The following is a 20,614-nucleotide window of genomic DNA, read 5'->3' on the forward strand; positions in this document are numbered from 1 at the left end:
CCCAGTCGCCACGGCCTTGGCGCTTTCAGAAGTAAAGGGAGGCGGGTTTTTCTTCGTTCCGTCTCTCTGCGCTGAAGCAGCTTCCTGGTCACCTGAGAACTATAAGGAAGGAGGCCGGCGGCTCGACTGGTTTCGGTGTTCGCCATGGCTTCGCTTTTCAAGAAGAAGACGGTGGACGGTGAGTGAGGTTGAAACCTGGTTTTATTTATTTATGTTGTTATTATTATTATTATTATTGGTGGGGTTGCTGCGCCTTTTGCAACAGAGGTTCCCTTAATTTCTCGAAGGTGTACTCCTTCCTATAGCTCCCTTCGGTTGTGTAGCCCACTTCTGATGTCAGAGGCGCACAGGTACCTCTATCTTACAAGGGTCCAGGGTTTCCCGAGACCTTTTGGGTAATTCAGCTGTATTTTAACGAGTTTGATCTACGGCAACGCTCTGTAGTATAGGAGTGATAGAAATCTAGTTCAAATATTGCTGCTGGCGAAACTGTCCCATTTTTTATTATCATTTACCTGTATGATTCTTGGCGAAATTATGTCTTAGTTTAAGCCACCACCCCCCTATGACTGTCCATCCTGCCCCTTCACCCTTCAGCCCCGTGATTGCCAAAATATACTGGATGTTAAATAGTAGTCATGATACTTTTTGGGTTGGATTCCTTGCCCTTTTGGTCTACATGTTTCTCACTTTCAGCTTGACTTGTACTAGGTTTAAATATATAGGTGGTTTGGGGTGTTCATTTGCATTGTTAAAAAGGTAGAGTGGGAGTGGAATGGCTCTTGTTACAAAAGGTATGTTGAGAAATAGTTTGTAGGATTAGTAGAAACAACATACCAGGTTATTTAATTTTCGGAGTTGTTTTATACTGTGTATAAACCCTGTTGAGCGAATGAAATTGAGCCATATGTTTAGACTGAAAAAAAATTACATAGAGAAACTAATTTAAATCTAAAGGAATTTGAGGAAGCTATACTCTTTTGCAGATAAGTGTTGTATGTACTTTTAAGTAAACTTTACAGAAAACTAAACTGGTCAAATGGAAAAAGGGATTATTTTAAAGGATGTAAGATATTAAAAGTTGCTTTTTACAGCAAATTGAAAACATTGGTAGAAATAGTCCAAATAGTAGGGTTTTTTAATCTTGGAAATAGTGTCTCATGCAGGGATTTTTTTAGAAATTAACAAACCAAAAACCTTAGTTTGGAACTTTCCAGGGCTTTCCAGTGTTAGGAAACAAATAGCTTGAAAAAAACTTCTTTTTCAGGAGAAGACAAATTAGTATTCCAAAAATATTTTTTTTTTCATTAACATTGCTATATATTTCTTGGAAAATAAAAAGTATATCTTCATTTTCTTCCATATATTTTTATATGAAGAGAACACACAAAGGCACACACACACACACACACACACACACACACATATTGACAAGCTATTTATAGTTATCACAGCTCAAACAATAACAGGATCAAAAGGCAGAAGGCACTGCATTTTAAATAAGTTTTTTTCTCTTGTACAGAATAGATAACTGCAGGGGAATGTTTTGAACTGCTTTGAAGCAGATAATTTATATCTGGACAAAAGGCAATTTTATTATGACTGAAACAAAAGCTGCTGTCTTATGGTTATTGTGAACTGAGACTTAAATTACAATAGCGATGGAGCTTTAGAATGTGTTTACTGAATGCTGAATATTTTGTATGTGCCTTGGCTATTTCTATGTTTTCTAATTTTCACAATTTTCATATTGATTTAATTTGAAAATAGATTGTTGTGAAAAAGTAGCATCCATTTTACAATGTATGAATTCTTATTAAGGATAAACTTTCAACTTGTAGATTTAACTCTACTGGAAAAGACATTGACAAACAAATCCAAACTATGATTGATAAACTCATGTGGCTTCTGAAAGGTAGTCATTGTAAAAATAAAAGGAGGGGAGGCAGTGTTTTTCAGATTCTGTTTTATATGGCACTAATGTTCTTGCTGTCATGAATTCACTGTACAGATAGTATCAATGGTTCACAGAATACTTAAGTTTTCTACATAAGTTTTTCAGGTAATAGAAATTTCTGTGATTACTTATTAAAATTTGGGCCAATCAGGTGATAAAGCTGTCCTATAGTATGCATTCTTCTGACATGCAAAACAGTTATGAATACAAACCAAACCAAATATTAAACATATAAGTAATAACAGTATAACAGTATCAATAAGAATGAATGGGCAAAAAATCTGAATACCAAGTAAAATTGCTGTATCTTTGTTCTCATGAGAACTAATTAAAAAGGCATAATAATTGGCAAGAATGAGGTTAATTCCAAAGTTTCAAGGCCACTGAATATAAAACAGGATCCAATTAAATTTATATTTAATGTAAACTTCACTCTCAAAAACTTGCACAGTTATAATATTACAAAATTAAAACAACAATACAGTTAAAACAAAAATAACATTACTCCTCCTCCTCCAAAGCATATCAGTAACAAAAAATAGTGAAAAGTAAGGTACAGGTTTAAGTCAGGAATTATATAGGCCATTGCATTTTTGAAAGATTACAATTTTAATTAATACTTTAAAGGTAGTCATATAAAGTGTACTGGGTTGTATGATTGGGTGATAATGAAGATAAAAGTTATAGTTCATCCTCCTGTGGCATGTAAAGTCATAAAATGTATCAATGAAAATTATACAAAGGTCCCCTTGTCATATTTCCTGATCAAGCATGAGTCATAAGTCCTGAAGAGCCTCTAAATCATAAATCACTTTCTTTCTGGCATTGCTTGCCCATATAGAAATAATGCTGGGGTTGACAGGTCTCAATATACAATGAGCAATTGTATCTTCTTAATTTCATATTCAGTCTGTTCTCCAGGAGTTGAGATATAATGTCAACAGAATGTCTCCTTCATCCAAAGATGGTAATATAAAGTTCTGTACCATAGAATTATAGGGCTGTAACGGATCTTGGAGGTCTTCTAGGCTAATACCCTGCCCAAGGCAGGAGTCTTTATTTTTGGTTGTTGCTTTTTTTTACTTGCAAATATATTACTTGAAAGACCACTTCCTTTCCCATCAGATCTGTCAAGAAAAATATGTTCTGAGACTCTTGGGTAAAACAGTTTCATCTAGGTAGACGCAGGAGAGATACCCTCTATCACAGCCCCTGCCTATGAAGCTTTTCTCCCAGATGGTCCCAAAAATTTTACCCCAGTCCTTATGGCCAGATTATTAGTGTAACTTGACATGTGTTGTGACTTGGTTCATAAGGTGCCATAACTGTATAACATTTTTTGTTTGTTTGTCTAATGTGTTTTATTTGTGGCTCATCCAGAGTTATTTGCTTAAGACATATTTTTCTAACTAAATTAAGAAGCAGTTCAGATGTATATTTGCCCAAAATATATAAGACTAATTTTAGAATGTATGTAGAATAGAACATAGACTCATAGGACTGAAAGAGACCTCAAAGGTCTTATAGTCCAGCACTCTTCTCAAGGCAGCAGATCTTATACCATTCTGGACAAATGGTTGTCCAGTCTATTCTTGAAAATCTCCAGTGATGGAGCACCCACAATTCTGGGAGGAAAGCTGTTCCACTGATTATTCGTTCTCTCTGTCCAGAAATTCCTCCTTATTTCCAGTTTTGATATCCCTCTGACGAGCTTTTACCCATTGCTTCTTGTCCTTCCCTCAGGTTTGGAGAATAAATTGGCCCTTTCTTGACCATGATAGCCCTTCAAGTATTGGAAGCCCTCTATCATATCTCCCCTAACTTTCTCTTTGTTACACTAAACATACCTTAGCTGTTTATACAGCTAAGCATACCTCTTAGCTGTTCATATATAATTTAGCCTGTAAACCACCTCTTATTATCTTCATTGCTCTTCTCTGCTGTCTTTCTAGAGCCTCAGCATCTTTTGTATCATGGTGACCAGAATTGGGTGCAGTGTCCAGATGTGGTTTCACTAGTGCAGTATAGAGCAGTACTATCACTTCCAGTGATCTTAATGCTATACTTCTGTTGATGCAGTCTAGAACTGTGTTGACTTTTTAGTAGCTGCAGAACACTACTGACTCATGCTTAAGTGGTGGTCCATCAAGGCATCTAGATCCTCTCACAGGCACTGCTGAGCCAGGTTCTACATATCCTGTACATGTACATGTGTTTTTTTCTGAGTAGGTTCAGGACCTTATTTTTCTCACCACTGAAATGTTGGATATCATATCGGATGTTAAAAAAAGTATTCTGATGATACTACGCCCTGAACTTACCACTAGTTGAAGGATAGAAGAAGTAAGACCATTTATTCTGAGATCCCTGGTATGGGGGGCAAGAGCCTAACCTCTCACTTTCCCCATCGAATTGAAACTTTCCCCATCCACTGAGAAATAGTGCCTCCAACTCCTATTCCTCACAGTTTCGGTATCAAAAGCTGCTGAGAGATCCAATAGGACCAGGAGTGGCCTCCTTTTTCCCCATTGCCTCATATTAGGTAAAAGAACTAACTATATATATATATATATATATATATATATATATATATATATATATATATATGTAGGTCTTTGGTTATTCGAGTCTTCTCCCACGTAAAATTGGAAGTGTCTTGGCGACGTTTCGACGAAGTCTCATTCGTCATCTTCAGGCTGGTGTTCTCGGCTTCATGCTTCAAGCCGAGAACACCAGCCTGAAGATGACGAATGAGACTTCGTCGAAACGTCGCCAAGACACTTCCAATTTTACGTGGGAGAAGACCCGAATAACCAAAGACCTACATACAAACACCCGCGAAAACCTGAGAAAACATATATATATATATATATATATATATATATATATATATATATATATATATATATATGGTATATGTATATGTTTGGTATATGGTATATGTTTCTAATGAATTTTGTCTGATCACTCTGAATTTGTTTATAATAGTTTCTTTACTATATCAATTTAATAAAATCTTGTTGTTTCCATCTTTTAATAGAAAAAAAAACTTTGTGTCAGATTTAGGATCATGTCAAAAACAGGCTATTTTTGTTCTAATTAATTTAATCTTAAATGGATCTTAAATCTCATTTAAGATCCAACCATCACCATGATTTCCTAAGCTAAACCTAGTCAGTTTTCAGTAGGAGTTTACAATTGATTTTATAGTTTCCAAAAACAGAAGTTAGCATGGTAATCCTTGTTTAACCTTGACTAATATAAATTAAATTGAACCGCAGGTTTTAAGGTGATTGATTTAATGTTTGGACATGTTTGTTTTCATTGTGGAATATGATGATTAAAACTCTTACTTTGTTTGGTAGTACCTGTTTGTTCTAATTGTTTTATGACAGGCCACCTGTTTATGTGTCTTTTAATTGTTTTAACTGTTTTACTTCTTTTTATGGATTTTGTAAGAGCCAGAATCTTCAGGGTTAGATGGCCATGCTAAATTGAATAAATTAAGTTACTGTGTCTTGGAAAATAAGTTTCTTGTAGAGAAAGATGGATGCCATCATTCCTAAAACTATATTTCAATCATTGCAAGCTAGAAATATCTATTTACACATTATTATTGAAATAATTTTATTTGGACTATTTTATAAATGTTATTGGTGTGGAAAATATATTTCAAAGAGGATTAATATAATATTTAAAATAAATCTGTGACTACAATTCATACTTCATTCATTTTTCACAATCTAGGTTGGGGGAAGCAGGAGCACTTCCTATCATTATTGATTGTCTTTTTCCTTAGATTGTGAAACAAAGATGGAACTTACTTTGGAAATATTTCATTTTCAAAAGAAATGGGATTTTTAATAGAAAAAGACTGCCCTTTTTTCTGTAGAAGAGGAAGAAATTGTCTGTCTCCTGAACAGCTGCAAATGAATTATTTTGGTTTTATTGTATGTTACTTTGAAATGGCCTTAGAGATAAAAAGAAACCCCACAAACTATTTTTTACAAAGAAATAGATAAATGTAATCATTGACTGGCAGCTGTATAATTTAAAAACTTCATTTTCTTTAGAAGCTGAACCTCTGCTTCTAATCCCCCAGACTGTCGCTTGATTTTCTTTTAGTCAAAAAAAATACAGTTTTGTGTTTCCAGCCAAAGTGTAACAAGTGATAACACTAGGTTTAAACAAAGGTTTTTAAAGAATCTTTGTTTAAAAATAAATCATTGCCACTATTGTTACATCCTCTATGTTTATAGTTAATAAAATACTGCCTCTAATTGACAGTTACAAATGTGTTTCCAATAGCACTTCTAAATGAACATATCCTAATAAAATTGCTCATAAATATTATGTTAATATTGCATTAATTTCAGAAAACAATCTGTTTAGAAGTAACTGCAGTTATTTACATAGTAAAATTACTATAATAGCATCATAAATTAATCCATATAATTCATTAATTTGCAAACAAAATAGGAAGAAAGTTATATTTCTGTGTTTAGTATGTAGTTAATATACTGGCACATTCCATATGGATTCATAATGGTGTAGGTGAAAATCTAAATATTTTTATTTATTTTTAAGCTTTATCAGCTGTCTCACTTTAGAAGCTCTAGGCAAAGTACAAAATCAAGCACAGAATAAAGCTTATTATAATGAAAACAATGGAACTCTTGTAATTTTTTTTTCAACTCTTTTGATGATTTTAATCATCGAAAGCCCAGATTTTCATTACTCCGCACAATACCATAAGAATGGGGATAGACCCCAGGTCCATCTTTTTGTCTCTCCCTCACCATTACACATCCTGTTAAGAAAGGAAACTTTCTTAAGGTTTTTCCTATTCATCTTGGTTAGTGGGGAAAATACACTACCAAGTCCCAAATAATTGGCAATAACCAATTATGGTTATAATGGTTAAGCAATAATGACATGGATTCCATTAAACTGAGTCACTGTTTCAGAGGTCTTTATTTACCTAAATAGAGAACCATAGGGGTAAATACAAAATCTTGAAAACTACAGGAGGAATGGCCAATCTCAATTATAGTGAGTTAATTAAGGCAGAACCTCTTCCCATATTAGTAGTTGGACTGAGTTTCCTATTCTGAGAAAAATCCTCTTCTTCAGTTTTTCTACAATCTCTTTTAGGATTGAATACCCTGGCTCAAGCCATATAGGACAGCAACAACAACAATATAATAAATAGCAATAATAATTAATAACAAACCTTTTCTTTCAGGAGGTTACAAACCTATTAAAATTATCACCATAGAATTGGTGGATTTTAGAATCAATAACCATCCTATCTTGCCTGGGTGGAGCCTTCAGGTAGCCCAGAAGCTAGTACTAGGTGCTGCTGGTACACCTAAGAGCACAGAAGGGATGCATTTACTGCATTGGGAACCAGCTTCAAGTCCACCAGTATGATCAGTGCTATTTCTACCCAAGCCCAAGCCTGAACCTGATTAAAAATGAAATGATCCATTTACTTTAGGGTGTTTTATATGTGAATGTCACCATCTTTTCAACAATCTTACCCAGAACAAAAAACTATATAACATTTAATTTACATAGTGGGTCTAGGAAAATCCTTTTCAAGAGTACAAACACCACTGTGTCTTTCAAGTCAGATGGTATTACCCATTTCCATAACAACATGTCAACAACCTCATGACCCAGTCTATTACCCGATCTCTCATCTTTATAATAATCTAGGCCAGGGATGGCGAACCTTTTAAACACCGAGTGCCCAAACTGCATGTGCATGCCTGCCCAAATAGAAAGATGCATGTGTGCACAAAAGTGAACATGCATGTGTATGTGCAGACATGTGTGGACATGCGCGCCCATGCACAGACATGCGCAACCATGCACGGACCTGAAGACCAGCTAGCCGGCGGGAGGCGGAGCATCCCAACACCAGCAGCACAGCAAGAGGTAAGATTTTTTTCTTTCATGAGCTTTTGTTTAGTTGTTTGCAGGGAAACAGAAACTCATGAAAGAAACACCACAGAGATCTGACCTGGGGTGATGGAGCACATGCCAGCAGAGAGGGCTCTAGGTGCCACGTCTGGCACGCATGCCGTAGGTTCGCCATCACAGATCTAGACAGAGCATAGCAGAGTTCCAAAATGGTAACACTGACATTCCCCAGCATATCATCTACCTCCATGCAATGTGTAGGGTAAAATTAATTCCAGATAGTATTGCAAGTCTGTACTTATATTATTTACATGCACATCTGCAGTCAAAATTTGAGCAAATGAGAGTAATTTTATTAGCAAAATATTGCTTCAGGTTGCCCTCACAGCAGTCTGTTGGCAGATCTTGCCAATACCTCAAAAAGGAAATGGATCCTTCTAAACGACGCATCTGAGTCATTGTCCACTGATGAAATGCATGCAGAGAAGTAAGAAGCTCTTATTTCTATGATGAGTTTGCTCCTTGTTTAGTCAAGTTCACACTTTATCCACTGATATTCTAGTTGTCTCTTCTGTCATTCCATTTCCTGACAATAATCTTGTTAATGATTGATTTCTCAAAATTATCCATAATAACCATATTATTATGCTGATGAAGAGGTAGATTAACAGCTCCAGTCCCCTTCACATAATTTATTTCCAATAATCTATTGTAAAAAATATGGTAAAACAGTATGAAGAGAATGACTTCCAATCCCTTAATATCAGTTTCCCTTCCAAGTCATGTAGAGATAAGCTTAAGAATAGAGGTAGGTTGCTTAAAAACAGAGCAGTTAGCAGCATTCCAAGCCACTGTCTATTGTTTTCTCCATTTGAACTGCATTGGGAAAGGTTTTTTTTTTCTTCTAGGATATTTACTCTGACAACCATGGCCAAAACTAGTTAGTTTTTCAGTTTGATTTTTCTTTTGTCAGTTACACTAAATTTGGTGCTTCTCCGATTTAATTTTAAAGATTTAGCCTTCTCACTGACAGAATTCGAAGCGCTTGTACAATATTTCTTTCCAGCATTTCATTATGTTTGAGTGGATAAAAAAAGCATTCTACATACACTCCAGCAAAAAAGAATTGGAAAAAAATGTGTTACTTATACAGCCTTTGTCTGCCTACCCACACCACCCATTACATTTGTTCTGCCTCACAGAGCTGGTTCAGCAAGAGAAGAGATCAAATTTAGGAGCTGTAGTTTCAACCATCCAGGATTTCACAGAACAGCCAGGGGTATGCACAAAATTAACAACTAAGGTGGGACCTAGAGAGTGGAAAGTATTTTGTTATTGAAAACTTAGTCAGCAGTCACACTATATATACAATTTCAAGACTGCAGTTCAGCACTTCTGAACAGTACCAGTTTGGAGAATGCAGATTTATTTATTTATTTATTTATTTATTTATTTATTTATTTATTTATTTATTTATTTATTAAATTTATATACCGCCCTATTCCTAAGGGACTCAGGGCAGTGAACAGCGAACGATAAAAATACATGTAATACAAACGTTAATAATAAAAAACCAATTAAAATATACTAAACATTCTGGTCCTAGATAATTCAAGACATCCCAGTTTAAAATAAAATCAAAAAGCAATATAAAGGGAAAGTTAGGCCAGACCGGTCTGCTGAAACAGGAATGTTTTGAGGGCACGGCGGAAAGTGCGCAGATCCGGAATCTTCTGTATCTCTGGGGGGAGCTCGTTCCAGATGGTGGGTGCCCTCACAGAAAAGGCTCTCCCCCTGGGGGCTGCCAGTCGACATTGTTTGGCTGACGGCACCCTGAGAAGCCCCTCTCTATGGGAGCGTACTGGACGGTGAGAGGCTATTGGTGGCAGAAGGCGGTCTCGTAAGTACCCCGGTCCTAAGCCATGGAGCGCTCTAAAGGTGGTAACTAAGACCTTGAAGCGCACCCGGAAGACCACAGGGAGCCAGTGCAGCTCGCGCAGGAGGGGAGCCACATGGGAGCGCCATGCTGCTCCCATTACCACCCGCGCGGCCGCATTCTGGACCAGTTGGAGCCTTCGGGTGCTTCTCAAGGGGAGCCCCATGTAGAGAGCATTACAGTAGTCCAGGCATGAAGTGACGAGGGCATGAGTGACCGTTTTTAACGAGTCCCAATCCAGAAAGGGACGCAACTGGCGAATCAGGCAAACCTGATAAAAAGACTCCCGGCCACAGCCGTCAAGTGTTCTTCTAAAGACAGCCGTGAGTCCAAGAGGATGCCTAAGTTGCGAACCCTCTCCGTGGGGGGCAATGACTCATCCCCAATAGTCAGTGATGGCACCAATTGACTATATCGGGACGTCGGAAACCACAGCCACTCGGTCTTGGATGGGTTGAGCCTGAGTCTGTTCCTCCCCATCCAGATCCGTACAGCCTCCAGGCACTGGGACATCACTTTAAGGGCATCATTGGGGTGGTCCGGGGTGGAGATGTATAGCTGAGTATCATCAGCATACTGATGATACTTCACCCCAAAACCACGGATGATCTCACCCAGCGGCTTCACATAAATGTTGAACAGAAGGGGTGAGAGAACCGACCCCTGTGGCACCCCACATACAAGGGGCCTCGGGGTCGACCTCTGCCCCCCTGTCAACACAGACTGCGACCGATCAGAGAGAAAGGATCTAAATCTTTTTTAATCTATTGCAACATAGTATGATTATTCTAGTGAAAAAAATACTTGTTTACAGATACTAGCCAATTAAGACAAATGTAGATAGTTAAGATTTCATTGGCATTATTATTTGTATATGTAATTAAGTTGTACTTAAGCAACAACAGAATATGAATTGCATTATGAGAAGATACCTGCTGGCCCCTTACATCCTGGACATAAACTGTTTCAACTCCTCCCCATAGGATGGCGATACAGGGCATTGCAAGCCAAAACTAGACATGGGGACAGTTTTTTCTTAGGGCCATTATTCTGCTTAACACCTAATTCTCAGCTCTGCTGTCTTATGTCTATGTGTATTTCTCCCCATGATAATAGCTATAGTATTATTACTTATCATCTTATTTCCCTTTATTGGTATTATTATAATTATTCTTTTATTTTACACATACACAAGAGCTGCTGCATTGGAGACAAATAGTGTCTAATAACACTAAGCCAAATAAAGTATTCAATTCAATTCAATATATCATTTTTTTAAAGTATCCTGGGATAGATAGATTTAATGAAATGCTCTTCCTTGATTTGAATACCAAATGATATGTATATAATTTTAAAATTAATTTTAATGTTCACTTTTAAAGGATGTCAATACTTATATGAGCATATGCCAAAGACATTTTTTAAATTTCACCAATCTTAATGGAAGAGAAGTTATGCTTGCCTGTTTTATGGTCAGTTGTCTTATTCTGATTAAGGTTTATTGTATGAAAATTAGTTCTACTAATTTAAATTTTATCTTTTAAAACATTCTTGTTAATTTTGAATCTGAAGATATAAAAACAGGACATTCATGCTAGTTGCTGTTCATAACTTCAAACTTAAACCAATACACTACACACACACACACACAACTTTCCTGTATTAGAAAAATCACTGTATACGTGTTTTCCTTTTAATTAATTGGTTTTTTATTCAGTTGAATGTACTGAAAATTATTGGCAATAAATTGAATGTTCAGTTTTAATTCATCAAAATATAAGTTTCGTGGTTTTTTTATGCTACAACATTAGAATATATTTTCTGGCAACACTCATACCTTGCTCAGCAGTCAGTTGGACTACTGTAATTGGAAGCAATTGGAGGGCTGTTATTGGAGGCAACTAGAAGTTGCAGCTGCTACAAAATCTGACAGCCAGATCCCTTGAGGATAACCCTCCCAGGCTAGAAAAAAACTTCCTTTGAAATCTGTTTTAACAACATTGGTTACATTGGTTGCCAGTAGGCTTCTGGACTCAAGTTAGAGTGCGGGTCATTATTTTTAAAGTCCTTTGTGTACAATGCTAGATATAACAGTAATGCTATGTCAAGTCAAATCTATCCATCCAATCTGCTCATGAAAAGAGTCCATATAGCAATTCGTAAAGTACATGAGGCATGGAATAGTCAATAGTTTTTTTTTTTTTTTTCAATCGTGACCTCATTCTGTTGAATACTCCCCCCTCTCCCCCAGAATTCTGTCTGGCCCTAATGCTATTTCACAAACTAGTCATAGCAGTGCTATTTCAGCATTTGTTTAGTTTTTAAGATAGTTTATGTTACTCAATGCCTATGAGGGGGGGGTTTTTTGGTTGATGTCTCCTGGAGTTTTGAAAAATTGAATGCTGTATCTTTTTTGCTTTCCCTTTTTTCTCTATTCCACCAATAATGTTATTTGCTCCCGTTAATAAATATGAATATTGGACAATGTGAATTATCATGTATCTACCCTATTCCCCCCAAAATAAGACATCCCTTGATAATAAGCCTAATTGGGCTTTTGAGCGCATAGCAATAAAACCAAGCACTTATTTCAGAGTTCAAAAAAATATAAGACAGGGTCATAATGATGACTACACACAACTGAATTTTTTGTCAATCTATCAGAAAGAGTACATAGGACTATTTGAACCTTTAGAGATTGGTGAGCATTAAATTGCAGCAAATTAAGATTTTAAAAAATGTAGATAGAACAGATTTCATGCCAGAGCAAATGGAACCAGAACTTGGATAAGAAGTTGGTCTCTTTTCTTTCTGGAAATCTAAAAAAAATAGTTGATGTGTAATTAGTAAGAAGAGCAACCCAGCTCTAAGAATACTTCTCACTGTTAGAAAATCAATGTCTTATTCATGTTTTCAACGTCTATGAATTAACTGTAAATGTTTTGGGTTTTAGATATAATTAAAGAACAAAATAAGGAGTTAAGAGGTACGCAGAGGGCTATAGGAAGAGATCGAGCAGCTTTGGAGAGACAAGAAAAGCAACTGGTAAGTGTATCAAATAACTAGTTCATTGTTCACAGTAAGAGACCAATTTGTAAAATGATATTTTTCTATTTTAAAGTTTTCAAGTACAAATTAATCAATTACTAGGCTATTATAATATTAATTATAATTATAAACGATAAAATACAAATGCAAATAAAGTTTAAAATCAGCTTTGTTTTCAATAAATAGGAATTGGAAATAAAGAAAATGGCTAAAACAGGAAACAAGGAAGCCTGTAAGGTTCTAGCAAAACAACTTGTGCAGTTGAGAAAACAAAAAACTCGAACCTATGCTGTTAGTTCAAAAGTTACATCCATGTCAACTCAGACAAAGCTGATGAATTCCCAGATGAAGATGGCAGGAGCAATGTCAACAACAGCAAAGGTAGGCAATTGATCCTAACTAACCCAAGTACTGGGAGTCAGGTAGTTAGGAAAAACCCGTCTGAAAATTTAGTGCAGTGTGTTTTAATCTTTTTCATCTCAGAGCTCACATGTTATAGTTAGGACTTTAGGTCACAAAACCAGAGGTCCTGTGACATCACAGGTTGATGGGACCTAGAAGGAAAAATGGAAGCAATTTACCACTGTGATATAATGGAAGGAGGACAACAGCACAGCACTTCCTGTCATTTATTTTGGCTTGCTGATGCAGTATGCCAGCTGACCTTTCATGGCACAACAGTTGAAAACTGTTGATCTAGAACATTTTGGTTGATTAGAATTACCGTATTTTTCGCTCCTGACCATAAGACGCACCTAGGTTTAGAGGAGCAAAACAAAACAAAACAAAACAAAAAACTGCATCCCAGCATCCATGTGGTATCATCTGGCTGCGTCCTTGCAGCAAACAACAAACAGCTTGCCTCTTCCATGTCTTCGCCTCGGAGCAGCTGATCGGCAGTTAGATCGGCCTCCCGGAATAACGCCAATCAGCTGTTCCAGGTGGCAGGGATCGCTGCCTGCCATTCATTCATTCATTGAAGAGCTGAGGTGGCGCAGTGGTTAGAGTGCAGTACTGCAGCTACTTCAGCTGACTGCTAGCTCAGCAGATCAGCTGATCAAATCTCACCAGCTCAAGGTTGACTCAATCTTCCATCCTTCCGAGGTGGGTAAAATGACGACCCAATTGTTGGGGGCAATATGCTATATAGTATACTGTCTTTGGTGTAAGCCGCCCAGAGTCCTCGGAGAGTGGGCGGCATAGAAATATGACTAATAAATAAATAAGACGCACAGACATTTCCACCCACTTTTGAGAGGTAAAAAAGTGTGTCTTATGGAGTGAAAAATATGGTAAGTGGTAATTTTTTTTTAAGAAAAAAATTGCCTAATAACTTTAAGACCTTGTTTCAGCTGGCAACTAATTAAAAAAAAATCTAAAACTTTTCTGACTTTTTGATGTTCCGTTATTTTGCAAGACCTTTATATTCAAAATATAAATATATATAAATATAAAGCACTAATAAGCAGGTATATACATAAAAGTATGCAGGCTGTTGCTATAATGCATTGTAAGCCGCCCTGAGTCTATGGAGAAGGGCGGCATATAAATTGGACTAATAAATAATAAAATATTATGTAAAGGCTCATGCCACAATGTATCTGTTAATGTAAAATTGTTAACTATGGGCTGGCATTACATAAACGATCCATAAACCTACCATTTTCCAGCTCCTGAACAAACAATGTTTATTCTTATACATACTTGAAACTAGCCTACCATCAACCATTGTTTGAAGCTGGCTCATTTCAGTAACCATAATTAAAATTAAATACAATGTTTGCAATCAAAGTGAAATTCTCTGCTCCAGAAAGAATACACAAAGGAGGTGGTTGATGAATCTAGTATTTGATTAGGTAATATTATTAGGGCACCCTGATTACTGTGCCCAGCACTTTAAAAATGACAAACGTGATCAGGCCAATAAAATGTCCAGAGTCTGGAAACAAAATCATGTTTTTAAAAAAATGAAAAGGAAGGAAATGTATTGTTTTGCCATGACAAATGATTAGTATATTGGAATATGCTAACATTCTCATATGCCTGAAGTGATGTCACAAGGAAAAAGGCCATGACGTGTTCTCAAACATCCTTCTAGGAGGATATGGAATGATAGTCCTCAATTCAGGGCAGCAGATTCCAGATGGATGCTCGGAAAACCTCCTGCCAATAAGAGCAGTAAGGTCAATTCCTTAAGGAGAAAGCAAGTTCTCCTTTGCTGAGTAAGAGGCTTAAATGGACATTTGTTAGGTGTATTTTAATCTGAATTTGTCTACCGAGTAAATATTGAACTTTGTGGCTCTAACTAGCCTACTCCAAATTTGTGAATCTGTAGTTCTAATTTATTGTTAGACCAAGCCAAATCAAAATTAGAAATAGTTATTATTAAAATCTGGTTTGCAGATAGCTTACATCTAACAACACTTTATGATGCTGAAACTTGGATTACAAACAAGATATGAATTTTTTTCTTTTAAATATATAAAACTGCAGTGCTGGTGTGATCCTTATATAATATTAGACTACAATATTTTTGAATATGAAATGACCTTCTCTGTATTCTGGTAGACAATGCTGGCTGTCAATAAAAAGATGGATCCACAGAAGACACTGCAAACTATGCAGAATTTCCAGAAAGAAAACATGAAAATGGAAATGACAGAAGAAATGAGTAAGCTGTTTTTTCATATTATGCTAAACCTTTTTTTTTAGTTCTATTTTAGGCTTCTGATATAATTGATTTCATAGATTTTAAACTAGTTTTGATTGAAGTTACTATATTCATAAACATCTTGGAAGAGAATGACAACATTCTGGGGAAGGTTTATGCAGCACATTGAAATGAAATCTTTCACTGCCCGTTCAAGAGGGTGAAATGGGAATAGCTGAAACATTTAGTTTATTCCCAACATTCGTTTTAAAGATTATGTGACATAACAGTGAAAAGTTATGCTGAGGTTCTCTAGTTACTATGCTAACTCTTGGCTTTGACTTCTTTTTCAAGTCAACGATACCCTAGATGATATCTTCAATGATTCTGATGAAGAACAAGAAAGCCAGGATATTGTTAACCAAGTTCTTGATGAAATTGGAATTGAAATATCTGGAAAGGTATGAAGAAATGTCCCCCCCCCCCCATTTTAATTCACTTTGTAATAGCAGTCTTTTTGGATGTATGCTTGCAATTGATGACTGTTATCTTGGTTACATAAATTAAACTTTTCATATTATTTTTCTTTGATTAGATGGCAAAGGCTCCTTCAGCTGCGATAGGCATGCCGTCTGCATCTACATCAAAAAATGCTACAATTTCAGATGAAGAGATTGAGCGGCAGCTTAAAGCTTTAGGAGTAGATTAGCTTTATGCTAATATGAAGCCTGACTTCTATAGCTGCTCCAACTTTGGCATATGCACAAACCTCCAATACAGGTTTCAATAAAAAACCAGATTTCATCGCAAATCTTGCCTAAGCCATTATTGGTAATGGTAATTACTACAGAGAGCTGGAAGAACTAAACTTGAAAGAGAGCAAAACAAATATATGTCATGAAGAATTTGTATATCTTTTATTAAATTGGGATATTTTGTTAACAGGCCATTTATTACATATGGTTTAAATTTTGATTTCTTCAGTTTGTTTCGGATAAAAAATATTTAGCTTGATAACTATTCCATTCATCTTTAGATTTTTACATTTTGTGAATCATTAGAAGCAGTCATTCTGAAAGCATTTCAGCTCTGCTTTAATTGTAAACACTTCTTAAGAAATAACGTGACTTAAAATGCAAGCTTGTTTTTTCTGAGTTGGAAGAGACAGTTATCTTCAGCAGAATGATTATAAAAATTTCAGTAAAAATTTAGGAAATCTTTCGTTAAATACTTTTTAACAACTTTTTCTAGTTAATTAATGTTAAAACAATACATATGATTTCATTATAGGTTGTGGAATAGTATTGATACCCAATTAATGGAACTTCTGTAGATGGCTGTGGTCTAAATGTTGGAAAGGAAAATATTGAATAATTTCCATTGTACTGTAATATAGCTGACTTGAAGAAGAGTCTGTGCCTTTGTGTATATAATGCTTGGTTTCTTTTAATTCAGTTTTGAAATGTGAGAAAACTAATGTAAGCCATTAACTTATGGTAGCACTGAAATTATGTGAACTCCATGATTGGTATGGAGTACGTAACACCTGAAAAAGATAATTTTTTTCCTGCAATAGCATTTGTACATAAATACCATGCAGCATTTTTCATTAAACAAATGTTACTTTTCAAAATATCCTTTATTGTCCAATATAATATGCTCTGTATCCATTTTTACACTTGAATATTGTACACAGGCTTAACTAAAGTTAATGAATTTATTTGAATTTGCACCTAATATGGTTAAATAACACATATGTGTTATAAGACAAATAATTTACTTGAAATGTGTAGCTATAGAAGAGCAGGTAGTAAGAGTATTTTGTATTTTTTAAACTGCAATGCATACTTGACACTGATCTTGTAAGTCCAAGGATGAATCAGTGAATGGCATAACAAAATAATTGTTGAGGCTATATTATTTGACCAATAATTACATGAAAACAACAATGAGAATGTAGCATTCAATTTTAAAATTTTAAAATTATGCATTGTCAAATTACTTAAATATGAAATTTGATTTTATAGCTACAACAATATTTAGTACAGTATATCCCAGTATGGTTAGGTTGTGTAAGCTTTTATTGTGTAAAAATGAAAAAGTCTTTTAACTATTAATTGCCAATTTAATTTACTAGTTTTAATTTTCATTACTGCATAATATGGGTCTGAAATCAATATATATGTATTCTGTTAATCTTCTCATCTGTACTTTGCTATATTCAGATATTAGTTAAATTAATAACATCAGTTTTGGAAAAAGAATTGCAATTTTTAAAAATTCTTGTTTTCTTTTTTTGCTTCTAAAACATCTATAATAATTTATATAGAATAAGCTTAATTATGAGGAGAAATAATTCATCTGGTGAAAAATATCTTAAAAATACTACCTCAGCTGAAATATTGAAAATTATGTTTAAAAATTAATTATTCTATAATTACAGATTAAGGGGAACATCTAATAGAAGAAGTAGACAGGATAAACGACCCAATATGAGGCAGAATTTAACGTGGCAACTTTTCAGTTTCAGTTTATTTTCTCATCTCTTCCTGCTTTAGGAATTTTTGCAATTTTTCCAGCCCTTGTAGGAGAGAGAAATACTTTATATTGTAATGTACTATACGAATTCATCTTAACTATAAAGTATGATGCCAATAAAGTATTAGATTAAACAACTACAGTATATAAATATCATAATCACATTTTTTTGGTATCCGATTTGGGGTTGGGGATCAGGGATGATGATGTTTTGTGATAGCCATTTTGTGAATGGGATAGATAGTACTATGTTCACGTATCTGCTAACAACTGGATCTCCAAATTCCAAATGGGACTTGGCATATGCTTCCCATTTAAACATCAATGTACAATTTTTAAAAACTGATTTAATTAAATATAAAGAACGTATTATTGGTATGCTTAATTTATTGGCATATTTGATATTTTTAACAAATATTAGATATGTTTTCCTTTCCAGCACCAAATATTACTCCTTGCAAAAACTAAAAATGTAGGCAATAAAATGACCAAGCAGTCTTCATAGCAGGAAAAAAATGCATGTTTTTGAGCTTTCCAAATATCTTGTCTTTCTGCACTAATATGATGGGTCTTCCAGAGCAATAGACCCTTCACAAATGATTTTGAAGAACGGCCTAGAAGTTGCACAAGCATAATTTAAAGTTGATATGACTTTTAAATAGCTAGACTTCTTTTTCCGGCTGGTATAGAATCCTGAAGAAAAAGAAACATCTTAATGAATAGCAGGGAGGTGTGAAGTGTTCTTTCAATCATTTTTGAAGTATACAGTTTTAATGTCTTAAGTAAAGGTACTTACAGAAATACATAAACTTTCACTATTAAATACATTTATAAAGATGATATGCTATTTTCTTTGTCGGTGTAGTGGGGCAAGAAGTTTTTCAAACAAAGCTAAGAAATTAATTTGTCTGTGGAAAGAATTCTAGCACTCTTGATGGTCCTTAATAATGGAATTAAAGGTGTTCTGGTGTAAACTTGTCTTTACTCTCTTTTCTCTTTGTCTTCGATTGCAGAACCAAACTCTCACCACTTCCTTTTCCAGATTGAGTCCCTCTGCCATTCTCATGATCTCTTGAGATGAAGGCTTGCTTTGTTCTGCAAAATGGCTTTCCAAAGCTTCTTTTGCGGCAATACTGAAAATAAAAATACCATATTGCAATCATATTCCAAACAGAGCTTTTCTTCGTGCTTTGTGAAAACAGCGTGCACCTTATATGTAATTAGTATCTCAGTGTTGCAGAGTGTGAAATCATATGTACATTTTATATGTCTGGGTACACAATAGATATACTATAGAACAAGGGTTCTGGGGAAGGACCACTTCCATGTTCACCCCAATCAGTGCCTAAAGTAGCATAAAAAGAGATTAGGAAAACAATTGGTGGAACTCTTAATATCCTATGTCCCAAAGGTGCTTTTTCAAGAGGGAACTGGTTTTTCTTTGAAGATGTTTCGCTTCTCATCCAAGAAGATACTTCAGCTCTGAAATCCTATGTTGCCATTCATCCCCTAATATTCATTAGAGTGGCATTAGATTTAAATTTTTAATTCAGTAGACTTGCAGATAGTTTTTTCCAGAAAGAAGCTCAAAAGAATAAAAATTCTAAATAGATTGATAGAGATATATAGATGATTTGGCTAATGTAATTGTATTGCTATTGCCAAAATTTAAAGATTCGTAGGGCTAATGGCAATTATAAGCATTATTGGGCATAGCTGAGAGCTATAGGGGCCTGCTGATGCTCTGCTCTTGGCTGCTGCTTGACCTTATTGGCAGTGCTTATTTAGCAGGACTCAACAACAACAGTGAAAAGAAACGTCTTCATTGGCCTTATGTTCCCCATTCAATAAAAGAAAAAGTAACAAATTACAGGAAGAAAGGATCCAAGGCTCATGGTTCTCTCAGTACTTCCAAACGATGTATATTTAAATAATTGTTCTTTGCTGCTGTTCTTTCCCTTTACTATTGCTTTGATATTATTGACATATTTTATGACTAACCTTCCTGGAAATAATGAATATGAACAGTCCATTTATCTAGGGAAAACTAAGGACAAATGAGAATGAACACAATGTCTCTTGTCTTTCTCTTAATCCTGTGAGCAAATTCTTTTGCTTCCTTTTGTGTCAATTTGGCGCACAAAGATTCTTTTCTGCTTTAATTACAGTTGCTTTGATTTGGCTTATAAGTGCTATAAAAGATTCTATACAGTAATAACATTTTTATTCTTAGTTTTAACAATTCATTTCAAGATGCAATATAACTGTAGCCAACAATTCTAGTCACAAGAGGGCAGCACAGTACTTCAGTTTTGATATAAAAGCAGTATTCTGTTAAATATTAGTGATGGTGATTTTGAAGTTTGAGGTGATCATATAAACTACCCATTTTGAACAGTTTACAATCTGATAAAATTATAAATAACACAACAATGCAAAAATTAACATGAATACAATAGAAACACACTTCTTGTTTTGATTGTTGAAAAGATTCAGTTCTTTAGATTAAAATACATGTTTCAATGGATTCTTCATTGAACATAACTTGATATAATCT

The 20,614-nt window shown here is 35.1% G+C and overlaps 2 protein-coding genes across 3 annotated transcripts in view; one reads left to right on the top strand and one right to left on the bottom strand.

The window, feature by feature from the left end:
* Positions 1-19,025, top strand: CHMP2B (charged multivesicular body protein 2B). Its single transcript, XM_070942670.1, has 6 exons — positions 1-178; positions 12,775-12,866; positions 13,056-13,250; positions 15,438-15,540; positions 15,874-15,980; positions 16,115-19,025. Exons 1-6 carry the CDS (start codon positions 145-147, stop codon positions 16,226-16,228), a joined length of 645 nt encoding a protein of 214 aa, XP_070798771.1. The 5' UTR covers positions 1-144; the 3' UTR covers positions 16,229-19,025.
* The window catches only part of POU1F1 (POU class 1 homeobox 1), a 14,654-nt gene continuing 12,962 nt past the window's right edge, over positions 18,923-20,614 (bottom strand). For both annotated transcript variants that reach the window (XM_070942669.1, XM_070942668.1), the window contains one exon: positions 18,923-19,190. In XM_070942669.1, the coding sequence (XP_070798770.1) occupies positions 18,980-19,190 (211 nt within the window). In that variant the 3' untranslated portion in view covers positions 18,923-18,979. The remainder of the gene's footprint in view (positions 19,191-20,614) is intronic.

This window comes from Pituophis catenifer, unplaced genomic scaffold (genome assembly GCF_029215685.1).
Source record: "Pituophis catenifer annectens isolate HBS135680 unplaced genomic scaffold, rPitCat1.0.hap2 SCAF_4, whole genome shotgun sequence".
In the NCBI taxonomy this organism is placed as follows: domain Eukaryota; kingdom Metazoa; phylum Chordata; class Lepidosauria; order Squamata; family Colubridae; genus Pituophis; species Pituophis catenifer.